The following is a 13,665-nucleotide window of genomic DNA, read 5'->3' as shown; positions in this document are numbered from 1 at the left end:
AACGCTCACTGTTCATCCCAGAGGCAGCATCGATCGGCTTCAGTTAGCAGCGATCGATCGATCGGGTTCAGTAACACGTAGCCTGCAGTGCAATCGCTCGGGTTCAGTTAGAGCCCAACGCCTCGCTCGGGTTCAGTTAGATCCACCGCCTCGCACACACGCGCGTACGTGTATGAGAGAAACGCGCATCTCTCGGCGCCCGACCTCCCACCGTAACCGGGAACTCCCCGAAATTTTCCTCGCCCACGCTTCTACCACGGTTTTTTCCGTCATGGACGACCCAAAGAATGTCATGCAGTTGCGTCTCTGGCCCGCCCAGGACGAAAAGCCCATTTTCTATCATGATTTTTTGTCATAGAAGTAGGAGCCCACCACATCTATGATGATACCGGGTTTTGTCACAATTATCGTCATAGAAGTGTCATATGTATGACAAAAAAAATTCGTTCGGCCCAAAATGTCACGGATGTGTCTGTTTTTTGTAGTGCAAGTAGTCCGAAACGATTCTGCATCTACTACTATTACTCCACTCATCGACCGCTATCCAGCATGCATCTAGAGTATTAAGTTAATGAAAACAGAGTAACGCCTTAAGCAAGATGACATGATGTAGAGGGATAAACTTATGCAATATGATATAAACCCTATCTTGTTATCCTCGATGGCAACAATACAATACGTGTCTTGCTGCCCCTTCTGTTACTGGGAAAGGACACCGCAAGATTGAACCTAAAGCTAAGCACTTCTCCCATTGCAAGAAAAACCAATCTAGTAGGCCAAACCAAACTGATAATTCGAAAAGACTTGCAAAGATAACCAATCATACATAAAAGAATTCAGAAGATTCAAATATTTCTCATAGATAATCTTGATCATAAACCCACAATTCATCGATCTCAACAAACACACCACAAAAAGAAGATTACATCGAATAGATCTCCATGAGAGAGGGGGAGAACATTGTATTGAGATCCAAAAAGAGAGAAGAAGCCATCTAGCTACTAACTATGGACCCGAAGGTCTGAGGTAAACTACTCACACTTCATCGGAGGGGCTATGATGATGTAGAAGCCCTCCGTGGTGGATGCCCCCTCCGGCGTAGCTCCGGAACAGGCCCCAAGATGGGATCTCGTGGGTACAGAAAGTTGCGGCGGTGGAATTAGGTTTTTTGCTCCGTCCTTGGTCGTTTGGGGGTACGTAGGTATATATAGGAGGAAGAAGTACGTCGGTGGAGCTTCAGGGGGCCCACGAGGCAGGGGGCGCGCCCTAGGGGAGCGCCCTCCACCCTCGTGGCCTCCTCGAAGCTTCCTTGGCGTAGGGTGCAAGTCTCCTGGATCACGTTTAGTGAGAATCACGTTCCCGAAAGTTTCATTCCGTTTGGACTCCGTTTGATATTCCATTTCTTCGAAACACTGAAATAGGCAAAAAACAGCAAATCTGGGCTGGGCCTCCGGTTAATAGGTTAGTCCCAAAAGTAATATAAAAGTGGAAAATAAAGCCCAATATAGTCCAAAACAGTAGATAATATAGCATGGAGCAATCAAAAATTATAGATACGTTGGTCATTGGTCACATGACGATGTGAACTATGGGTGTTAATCACATGGTGATGTGAACTATTGGTGTTAAATCACATGGCGATGTGAACTAGATTATTGACTCTAGTGCAAGTGGGAGACTGAAGGAAATATGCCCTAGAGGCAATAATAAAGTTATTATTTATTTCCTTATTTCATGATAAATGTTTATTATTCAAGCTAGAATTGTATTAACCGAAAACTTGGTACATGTGTGAATACATAGACAAACATAGTGTCACTAGTATGCCTCTACTTGACTAGCTCATTGAATCAAAGATGGTTAAGTTTCCTAGCCATGGACATGAGTTGTCCTTTGATTAACAGGATCACATCATTAGGAGTTGACCCATTCCGTTAGCTTAGCACTTGATCGTTTAGTATGTTGCTATTGCTTTCTTCATGACTTATACATGTTCATATGACTATGAGATTATGCAACTCCCGTTTACCGGAGGAACACTTTATGTGCTACCAAACGTCACAACATAACTGTGTGATTATAAAGGTGCTCTACAGGTGTCTCCAATGGTACTTGTTGGGTTGGCGTATTCCCATGGGGCCATAGGTCAGTATATAATATACATTTACATGTATAGAAAATATGCACGATACCCCTTATACAATGGGGTAAATACAAAAGGCTACATGACTTTATATACAGTAATCTAACACCTGCTCTCCACTCAAACTCATGATGGATCAACAACAATGAGTTTTGAGAGATAGAAGCCATGATGCGCTCTAGTCTAGTCCTTTGTAAATAAATCCGCCAACTATAACTGAGAAGGCACATACTAAAGAGCAATAACCTAATCCTGCACATCGACGCACAAAAAAGCATCAACACCACTCAGCCTCTGCACTCGAATGGGAAACTGCAATACGTTTCTTCATCTTCCAGGCAATGAGAGAGCCACCAAGAAAAACACAGTAAACATAAAGTGAACGGTGATCAGAGGGATCACTAGCCAACATAGCATCTGAACAGGCCTGAACTTGTGATGAGCTGGAGTGGGGGAAGAACAAGCGGTGAGAGAACGTACCGTGAAAATATTGAAGAACACGAAGGAGGTGACTGTAGTGATGAAGTGGGAGTATAAATAAATTGACTCAAAATATGGACATGGTAAGAGATATCTGGATGAGTGATAGCTAGATAAACAAAACTCCCGACAAGATGATGATATCGTGTCATACTAGACAAGGGGTCACCATCAGTCGCACGGAGGTGAAAATTGAGCTTCATGGGAGTCTCAGTAGTGCGCTCATCAATAAGAGTAGCATGGAAAACCCTTGCTTGCTCTCTAGTTAACTAACATTGCCGAAGATTTGCTTGTTATCGACTTTATTAATCAACCTAGAGGGTCAAAGACCCTGTGCCAACATTTGAAACCTTGTTTCAAATTCGGGAAAACAGGATGAAACCTACAAGGTTTAGGGAATAATTTTGAATCCCAAAATAGGGTGGCAAAGTAAATTATTATTTGGGCATAAAAGTATTCTTAATAAGTTCCAGATAATATTTAGGCTCTTAATAAATCCCTCGACCGATGCCATCGTCGGCTAGAATCCAACCACGGCAACCCTCCCAAATAAGTTCCCCATTGGGTACTCGCCTGTGCCCCCTTGTCCATCTTTTTCCCCTTGATCTCGTGCATCTTGCTGACCCATTGGTTCTCCCAGAAGCGCTCGTTTTGGTGTAAGCCATCCGAACCCAAGAGCTCCGCCATGGCCGCCTCTCCGGCGAGCCCCGCAGCCGTCGTTTCCATCGTCCTCGAGGGCAACCGAGGCCACCATCAGCACCACCACATTGAGCCGCATCCACCCGAGCCCCTCCCCGTCCCCACGACTCCCCGTGCGCCAAATATGTTGAACCAAGGGCATAGCACCGTCTTTCAGTGGCATGCCTGCATTTTTCCAACGACATCTACGGTGACCTAACCCCAGTGAGGCCCAGATCTAATCTCGTCCGTTTGTTTCAATCCAACAGCTCACACACGCACTCACTTACCAAATTGGTACCGGCCGATCACGTCTTGGCATGTGTCCCACCTTATCCAAAACATTATTCAGAACAATTTCCCTTTAATTGAATTATTTGGTAGTTTTATAGAAAACCCTTGGAACTTCAAACCATCATAACTTTTATCTATAAATGCTAATTTAGTGAAACTTTTTGCAGAACGATCCTTATGAAATACACTTTCACCTAGTCCAAAAATATTTAGCCTTCGAATAGGATAAAATTCAAATTCAAACATAATGTATTAAAATTTAAATTGGGCATAACTTGCAATTTCTAAATCCAAATTAATTGAAACTTTTTTGCAGAATAAACTTAGTAAAATATAGTTTCAAATTATCTCACTGAAAATCAAATTTGAATAATAAAAAAAAATTAGGTAAGATTCAGTAGATGCTAGAATTTAAAAGAAATTTGAAACTATTTGTGTTGACTTTAAATAAAAGACCTAAATGGAATATTTCCTTTTGCAACTAAGTTTAGAAACTTAAAATGAACTTTATTAATATTTTTGAATTATTATTTAACTTTAGAAAATTCAAAGTAATATTTGGATTTAGTTCAAGATGAAATTGGTTATAACGTTAGAACCATGAACTCAAATTGAATAAATCCTTTTGCAATATAATAGGGAAACTTAAATTTTACTTAGTAAAATTTTGGAGTTAAATTGATTTTAGAAAAATGAATTTACATTGAATTTAGTCCAAGCAAAGATAAGACTATAGGTCTAGAATTTATTTTCTTCGTATTCCTTTGTTTTGTCGGTTTTAATCATTTTCCTTTTTAAACACATGTTTACTTTTTCTGAGTACACAATTTATATTTGTAGCACACACTTGAATTTTACTTTTTACATAATTTGGAATTTTTTATTTACATGATGTATATTTTTTAAATACATGTGTTGAGCACTTTTTGTGAATACGTGGTGATGTTTTTTCAAATACTTTCTACATTTTAAAATGACAGTAAACATTTTTCTAAACAAGTGATACTTTTATATTGTAGAAACATTGTAAAAATGTCAGGATATATTTTCTAATGAAAGTAAAAAAATATAAACTTACACGAATATATTTTTTACATATATATAACATCTATTAATGTAAAAAATACTTTTAAAAAATGCAGGAATATTTCTATGAAATGTGATCTACATTTTGTAATGGCACTGTACATCATTTTTCTTTATTACACATTTTTATATCATACCCGCATCTTTTATTAAAAAATCACATATATTTTTGTGAAACACGAGAACAGTCTTTTTGATTGTTGCAAACCCTTTTATTGAAAGTTATCAACATTTTAAAAGCTGCTCTGACAATTTTTTATACTATGTTAAATTTTTTCAATTTCTTATGTAAATTTTGATTTTTAACTTTATGCATTTAATTTAAATATAAATAAATGTACAAAAGGAAAAAAGATAATCGGTTGGCGCCATAATGACAAGCCACTTTCTACTTGCCCGACCCACCATCTACACCCTATAGGTGAGGCGGCCATACATCTCGTAGTAGGTGGCACATAGCAGCACCCCTCGCGAAAGCAACTAACAAAGGGTTCCCCCTGTCGAGGCTCCTGCAAAGGTCACTTTTGGTAGCATGCGATCATGTCAAGTTGACCGCCCAGCCATCGTCACGTGTCACGTGCTGGTGCTCCCTCTAAATTTAGTTTTGATAATTCTGTACACATTTTTTGAGATTTTGGATTTTGGGGTTATTTTAGCTTTGCGGTATTCGCCTGCTTTTCCCTATGTTTTGTGGATTCTTTTTGCAAACCACAACTATGGTTCTTGGAAAAGGGGGAAATTGTGCTTTCACTAGAAGCATAGATTTGCTTCGCGTGGAACTACAGATTTAACTTTCACGAGAAGCACATAGTTGTGCTTCCACAAGAAGCGAGATTTGCTTCTCGTGGAAGTAGAATTTTGCTTCTGCAAGAAGCAACACTGTGCTTCTCGAGGAAAAAAATCTATACTTTCATAAGAGGAGCATAGATTTGCCTCCGCATTGTCAAAAAAGGAAAATAATAATATGAAAAACCGCAACCAAGCTTCTGGGCTCTGATTTTTTCTTCCATTTTCCTGTATATATTTTTTGGTTGTCTTTTTTGTTTTTATTATCTATTATTCTATACTAGTATTCATTTTTTCCGTGAAAACATAATCATGGAAATCTATTAACATGAGATCTAACTTCAAACATATCACATTAGAAATCCAACAGGAAAACGATTCGGGATTTAAACACATGGTATAAGAGATAAAATATCTTAAATAAACAAATTTACGAAAAAAGAAAACTCATTGGTTGTGACAAGTGATGCCACTTGTCAGCATCTCAGAAGGTGGGAAACAATTTCTGTAAAGGATAATCCTTAACTATTAACTAATGATTTCGTGCACCCCTTAAGTGCTCTATATCTCGCTTATAGCGAGATGGCAGCTCCCCATCTAAAGCTTCCCTGCAGTGTGCACGCATATGTGCCTACTCAATAGCGTTTTACCCAGTCCTTCATCGTCAATCAGTTCGCTAGTGTGTTAATTCGGGTGTTTCTATTTTTTGTTGTTCTTTTCTTATTTTTTTGGTTTGGTTTTCTTACTTCTTCATCGGTTTTCTTTCATTTTTCTATTTTCTTCTTTGTACCTCTTTTTTGTCATTTCTTCAATTTTTTTTTGTTTCTTCCATATTATTTGTTGGTTTTCTTTTCTGTCTCATTTTCTCCTTTCTTTCTTCATTTTTTTGCTTTTTTCTTGGTTTCATCTGTTTTTTGTTTTTACTTTGCTTTTTTTTCCTTGGTTTTCATTTTTTATTTTTTTTGCACTTGTTTCTTTGGTTTTCCTTTTCTCTTTTCCCTTTTCTTATTTCAATTTTTGTTTTACATTTTTCGCATACATAGATAACATTTTTAGGATATGTTTAAGCTTTTCTAATTCATTGTTAATATTTTTTCAAATAAATGTTTTGATAACTATTGTTTCATAGACATTGTACACTTTTGGTATACATCTATACTCCCTCTGTAAACTAATATAAGAGCGTTTAAATCACTAAAATAGTGATCTAAACACTCTTATATTAGTTTACGAAGGGAGTAACTTTTCTAATACAAGTTTATTTTTGTACATGTGGTTAATATTTTTTTGAATATATGTGTTGACGTCTAGTTTTTTACACATCATATATTTTATTATACATTTGATACATTTTTTATACATGTTTAATATTTTATATATGCATGTTTATATTTTTACAAATACATGATTAACATTTTTTAATCATATAATTTTTGCTACTTAGTTTTTTCATAGACATTGTAGATGTGGTGTGTACACAAAACGTATTTCTGTACACTTTTAATATTTACAAACATGAATAAATTTTCTGAAACTTTTAGTTTTTTATCTTAGTTTTTTCCATATACATGGTATATTTTTCGTATACAGCAGAAACATTTAGGCGCTCGCTTCAGGCCGTAGCAGCACGTTCCAGCCCACTGATCTGGCAGCCCGCTGTTACCTTTGGTGGGCCAAACCCATAAATATACAGCATACCTGGCCAAATGGGCCGGCCCGGCCCGGCACCGCACGGCCTGGGTTAAACGGGCCAGGCACGGCTCTGTGCTTTTATCCCCGAACCCCTCTTGCCCTCCCTCCTATAAAAGCCGCCCGCCTCCGTCTGCCCCCCGCACTCCATCGCCTCGCCGCCGTTCCCCGCAACCCCCTGTCGACCCAATCTCACATCACCCGACGCCTCGTCCTCTCCAGATCTTACGCCTGCCCGCCCGCCCGCCCGAGGTGAGCACTTCTACATCCCGATTGGAGTTCGGATTGGTTGGTAGGCGATGGTTCGTAGGTCTCGGATCCAGCGTGGTCTCCCTCCGGAGTTGCTCGTTCCGATTGTGGTTGGTAGGCGCGGCGCGGCGCGGGTTCATAGGTCTCGGATCCAGCGCCGTCTTGTATCCTATTCTATTTGTATGAGGAACCTCGACTAGGATAGGATTTAATTAGGGTTTGTTTGTTTGGTAACACCACCTAGGCAGGGTTCGATTATCCGTAATAAGGAATCAATCTGACGTTTTAGTTAGGGTTTGCTTGGTTTCTCAAATGGTGTATGAATGAATTCTTCAACTGTGCCTGTCGCGATTTTGGGCGGGGCAAAATTGGAGGCATTTTGTGGATGAAAGATTGGGGGAAATGCTAGATCCACTCGAAACCGAGCAAATCCATGGATCAAAATCAACAAAACTTCATCATACCAACAAATCACAAAAAAAATTGGTTGGTGGGGAAATTTCGAATTAGGACGAAAAACAACAAAATCAAGCTAGAAAACGAATATTAATTTGGATGGAATTCATGCTATGTTGTTCGATTTCAGTGTATTAATTTTTTTATCAACTATTTGGAATTCATGTTCTAGCTCTGTTTGGATAGGTAACAATATTTTTTGGGATCCTAAAATATTTATGCACAGCACTTAACCTGCAGCTGCTGATTAATGTTGTAGTCATATGTGCTGCTTTCCAGGTATTTGGTTGTCGTTTTTGTTTATTTATTATATGTGATACTAATATTTGCCAATGATGATGTATCTTTTGCCAACCAATCTCTAGTCTTCTTCTTGAGGACTGTAAATGCTGGTTTGGTTTTCTGTGCTCACTATGCCCTTGCACATGGGATGCAATTTTTTATTAGCAATTATTTCCCAGCTGTTTAGTTTATTGTTTCCTTTGATGGCGAGGCATTAATTCTGGAGATGCAATTTTCTTGCTCACAATAATACAATGAATGATGGGATCTCTATGTACTTTGAACCAAATTGTATTCCCTCTGTTAATTATTTTTCTGTTTTGGGTGATTGAGTGTATTCATTTATTTTGTTTAGTTGCCTATCAGTATACATGGTTTAATTGCTTTCACTTCATATTAATAACTATTCTGTCGCACAATGCAAATATGATGCTGTCCTAACTAATTAAGTAGAAGCTTGGTGCTGTATGGTCTCTTCCTGACATTAAATCCTCTGTTTGTGCTGTACCAGCTTGTAGCAGCAACTGTTCTGCTGCAGTCTGCCAAAAGGAAATGGTGCTCTACCCAATCAACTCCCATGCCCAAATCCAAGACCTGCAGGCCCACTCCGATGAGCTGGGCCACTCCGATGAGCTGGGCCACTCCAATAATCCCATGCTTGTGAAGCTTGTCTCTCTGGAGTCGGTGCGCATAGCGCGCGAGTCGTATGCACTCCTCCGTCCGCTGATCATGGACTCGATGTTCTGGCCATGCCCGGAGATGGATATCCTCTTGGTCGTGGCAGGCTTGTCGCTGGAAATCCAAATGCTCGAGCGTGATGTGTTACCCAAGCTCATGGTTCAGGAGGCCAAGCTGGAACGGGGCGCCCTGGAAGCCCTCCTACTCATGAAGAACTCAGCAATTGCGCTCTCACATCTGAGGAAGTGCTTTAAGTTAGCCTTGGGCGTATTGGCCGAGAAGGATCTGGTCTCACCCCGAGTCGAAAAGCTGAGCACAATGCTAGAGGATACTGCTGTTCATGTACTCAAAGGTAATTGCAACATGCTTCAGGAGTCTGTCCCGTTGCTGGTCCAGCAGGTCACCCATGTGTTGGAGACCCCGGTTTGTTTCTCTGATCCTGATGAGTGGAAGAGTGATGATGAGTAGACTTATAAGCCAGCTCGAGGCTGTTGTGATGAGTATTTCTTAGGGGGTGGCAAACAGTTTAGAACCAACCCTTTATGTTTGGATGTGTTATTAATGGATTTTAAGTGATATGTTTCTTGGGTAGTGTTTTCTCATTCATATGAATCATCATCACATCACAAAAGAAAAGAACGAAAGAAAATGCTTCAGTGCATGTAACGACATGAACCAATATCTGGTGGACGAATTGATATCACCAGAATACACTAAGATAATCATTCTGTTGCAAAATAATTATTCATGGAAATATAATTACATGTCACATGTATTTGATATTGTAGAGTTTAAAACTACTGTGCATAAAATTTGAGTGCAGAATCACTGTGCGTACAATTCCTGTATCCAAACCAGAATGGATGCAAACCCAAATAAACTAATTTAGCACACCCACTATAAGTAAAATAGACCTGAATGGATGCAAACCCAATGATTTAGCACACCCACTTAAGGAAAATAGATTCATCAATCCATCATTTCGTACAGATTTGAGGTTCACCCCTGAGATTTTTCGATCCAGAAGAAAGCAACACATACGTATGGAAACCAAAGGAGCCTCCAAACACGTTGCAGTTTCTGAATTTAGTCAATTTTAAGTAACTAGCAAACATGCCCGTGCGTTGCAACAGGAGAAAAAAATTACCTCTCATACACACTCTCGATACATCAGCAAATCTTTTGAAATCGTGCATGATTCCACATGAAAAACAACATAAGTGATGTTGCGCTAAAACATAAAGACGTGATGATTTTTGAAGTGTATTCAAGGTGTTTCTAATTTAGACAATATAAATATATATCTAGTTGCAGGTATATCTTTACGCATTTGTTGTCGTTCCTCCTTGCTGGTGCACAACAAATATTTGCATTACAATGAAAATAGCAAAGTATATTTTATTATTTAATGATAGCATTTGCATAAGAGCATTATTTTTGCCTCCTTTATATATGTGCTTATTTTGTAATCCAAGTCAAATCTTAATTTGGTTGCAAACATATTAGACAACATTGATATTCTTAAAAAAATGATTTTTTTAAAACAATATGATAATTAAAGTCAAGCCATTGGTTTACGTAATGCTTGTATCAGCAACATTGTACATTTTTTATACATCAGAAACATTTTATATATACACATTTAATACATTCCAATTTCATGGTCAACATTTTTTAAAACATATGTATTTTTTATGTCTACTTTTTATACATATCCTACATTTTTTGTATACATCAGGAATATTTTTTATATACACGTTTAACATAGACAAATACATGTACTATTTTTGAAAACTTATATTTTTTTTATGTCTACTTTGTTCCATACCACATTATATATGTTTCTGTACATTTTTCTTATACATCAAAAAACACTTTTTGTATGCACATTTGACACTTTTTTAATATATGATTAACATTTATTAAAGAATGAAAAATTATATTGCTATTTTTCTATACGAACTGTACTTTTTTGTATATAATGGAAACATTCTTTCTATACATGTTTGAAATTTCTTTAGTGCATGATTAACATTCTTTCAAAGTCTGCATATAAGTGATTTTTATGATTAAAATATTCATAGTATTTCGAAATAAAGCCAAAAGAAAAAATACAGAACGTATGTAAAAATAAGCAAGAAAAATAAGTGCTAAAGGCCGCTCTAGGCCGGCCCAATCGGGCATCTGTCTAGAGAAAAGGGGGAGCAAAAGGGGAGTAATAATAGAGAAAAGGGGGAGATGGGGGATCGAACTTAGGTCTTCTAGGCGGAAGAGGGAGATTCCAGCCAGCCGGGCTGACCAAGCCCCTCACGCATTTTAGGGAATCAGGACCTATTGAACCAAACGCAATGGCCGACTAAAAAAACGAATCGTTTTTTCCACTTACCGGGGGCATAGGTGGGTAAATTATGTGAACTCTATGGGCAAATTCCGTGACATACGACAGAAACCCAATTCTCTTTATTATTAGGTAAAGATTTTTATTGTCGATGAATCATTATGTAGATCAAAGCATGAGATCGAGAACTCTCATCAACTGTAGCGAGGACACAAAATCAAGTGAATAGGATTACAGATTGGAGGCTCCTTTGTTTTCCATTAAGTATAATCATAGTCGATCATTTGGGGAAAGGATCCTCAATTCCATTAAGAGAAAATTTAGTTTGGGGGGAATAATAATAAAGTGGATGGGTCAGATTTCTGGCTTGGAATCCTGATGGGATTACATTTGCGCATAGTATAATCATAGTCAATCATTTGGGGAAAGGATCCTCATACCCATCTAAATCTTGAACAATAATAACAATAAACAAAATCAAAGAACAAGAATACAATATAGAAGAACCATGGATCAGATTTCTGGCTTGGAATCCTGATGGGATTACAGTTGCGCACAGTATAATCATAGTCGATCATATGGGGAAAGGATCCTCACTTCCATTCTATTAATTTTCACGATGAAACAAATCAGAAAAAAATATATACAAGAACAGGAGACAAAAGAAGCGCGTAGATGGTACGACTAGATGGATCAGAATTCTGGCTTGGAATCCTCTGATAAAGGATTGCATTTGCGCACAGTGTAATCATGGTCGATCAGCTGGGGAAAGGATCCTCACTTCCATCTACATCCAGAACGCAAACTCAACACAGAAGCAAGATCAAATCTGACGGGGGATGCATCAGACAAACGAAACGAATCGAATTGCCAAGAAGATAGCACCAGTAGAGACATAGATAAAAAAGCTAAAGGATCTACGGAGAGCAGGAATAGAGGGCGAGAACCGGGCGGCCGCGGAAGACGACGGAGGACCATGGGAGGCTGGAGGACTGCGCTATATATTGGGGGTTGTGGGCGCGGAACCGTAAACCCTAGCTCGCATCGCATCGAACGGGGGAGGATTCGTCGCGTCTGCGGGTAAGATTAGGGTGCGTTCCCTCCTGCGACTACCCGACGACTACTCACGCCCCTCCCATGCCATGGAGGCCAAGGACCAGAGGGGAAACCCTTCTCCCACCTAGGGAGAAGGTCAAGGAAGAAGAAGGGGGGGGGGGGCTCTCCCCCTCGCTTCCGGTGGCGCCGGAACGCCGCCGGGGGCCATCATCATCACCGCAATCGTCACCAACACCTACGCCATCTTCACCAACATCTCCATCACTTTCCCCCCTCTATCTATAGCGGTCCACTCTCCCGCAACCCGCTGTACCCTCTACTTGAACATGGTGCTTTATGCTTCATATTATTATCCAATAATGTGTTGCCATCCTATGATGTCTGAGTAGATTTTCGTTGTCCTATCGATGGTTGATGAATTGCTATGATTGATTTAATTTGCTTGTGGTTATGTTGCTGTCCTTTGGTGCCCATCATATGAGCGCGCGCGTGGATCACACCATAGGGTTAGTTGTATGTTGATAGGACTATGTATTGGAGGGCAAGAGTGACATAAGCTTCAACCTAGCATAGAAATTGATGCATACGAGATTGAAGGGGGACCAATATAACTTAATGCTATGGTTGGGTTTTACCTTAATGAACGTTAGTAGTTGCGGACGCTTGCTAATAGTTACAATCATAAGTGCATACAATTCCAAGTCAGGGATGACATGCTAGCAGTGGCCTCTCCCACATAAAACTTGCTATCGATCTAGTAAAGTAGTCAATTGCTTAGGGACAATTTCGCAACTCCTACCACCACTTTTACACACTCGCTATATTTACTTTATTGTGTCTTTATCTAAACAGCCCCTAGTTTTTATTTACGCGCTCGCCATATTCTTGCAAACCTATCCAAAAACACCTACAAAGTACTTCTAGTTTCATACTTGTTCTAGGCAAAGCGAACGTTAAGTGAGCGTAGAGTTGTATCGGCGGTCGATAGAACTTGAGGGAATATTTGTTCTACCTTTAGCTCCTCGTTGGGTTCGACACTCTTACTTATCAAAAGAGGCTACAATTTGATCCCCTATACTTGTGGGTTATCAAGACCTTTTTCTGGCATCGTTGCCGGGGAGTCATAGCGTGGGGTGAATATTCTCGTGTGTGCTTGTTTTATTTATCACTAAGTAATTTTTATTTGTTGTTCTTAGTTGTTTTCTATCTTTACTTATGGGTAGGAAACGCAAAATACCAAAAAAATTAGTTGTACCTACTGAACCAATGTTTATGAACTACATAATAAACTTTAAACAAGCAATCTGATGCAAACACCAAAAATAAACAGCTGTTGCAGTCATGCCTAACCAAATATATACAACAAAGTTTGAAGGCTTGAGATGGGCAAACTTACATTATTAGTGAAGACATTCTCTATAAAGGCCTTGTCCATGCTGATGGGGGGGGG

At 39.1% G+C, this 13,665-nt stretch overlaps 1 protein-coding gene, 3 non-coding genes and 1 pseudogene across 4 annotated transcripts; 1 reads left to right on the top strand and 4 right to left on the bottom strand.

The window, feature by feature from the left end:
• The first annotated feature begins 7,480 nt into the window (after positions 1–7,480).
• LOC119322852 lies at positions 7,481–9,412 on the top strand. Its single transcript, XM_037596383.1, has 2 exons — positions 7,481–8,140; positions 8,655–9,412. Exons 1-2 carry the CDS (start codon positions 8,125–8,127, stop codon positions 9,287–9,289), a joined length of 651 nt encoding a protein of 216 aa, XP_037452280.1. The 5' UTR covers positions 7,481–8,124; the 3' UTR covers positions 9,290–9,412.
• Positions 9,413–11,397: 1,985 nt separating this feature from the next.
• LOC119327001 lies at positions 11,398–11,468 on the bottom strand (annotated as a pseudogene).
• Positions 11,469–11,508: 40 nt separating this feature from the next.
• Positions 11,509–11,603, bottom strand: LOC119326993. The gene has a single exon (XR_005158334.1). It is a non-coding gene; the product is annotated as a small nucleolar RNA Z103 (small nucleolar RNA).
• Positions 11,604–11,667: 64 nt separating this feature from the next.
• LOC119326989 lies at positions 11,668–11,762 on the bottom strand. The gene has a single exon (XR_005158331.1). It is a non-coding gene; the product is annotated as a small nucleolar RNA Z103 (small nucleolar RNA).
• Positions 11,763–11,847: 85 nt separating this feature from the next.
• Positions 11,848–11,946, bottom strand: LOC119326984. Its single transcript, XR_005158326.1, has one exon. It is a non-coding gene; the product is annotated as a small nucleolar RNA Z103 (small nucleolar RNA).
• Positions 11,947–13,665: the final 1,719 nt, after the last annotated feature.

This window comes from Triticum dicoccoides, chromosome 6B (genome assembly GCF_002162155.2).
Source record: "Triticum dicoccoides isolate Atlit2015 ecotype Zavitan chromosome 6B, WEW_v2.0, whole genome shotgun sequence".
NCBI lineage: Eukaryota > Viridiplantae > Streptophyta > Magnoliopsida > Poales > Poaceae > Triticum > Triticum dicoccoides.
Note: the sequence above shows the minus strand (reverse complement) of the source record. Positions and strands in the feature narration are given on the sequence as shown.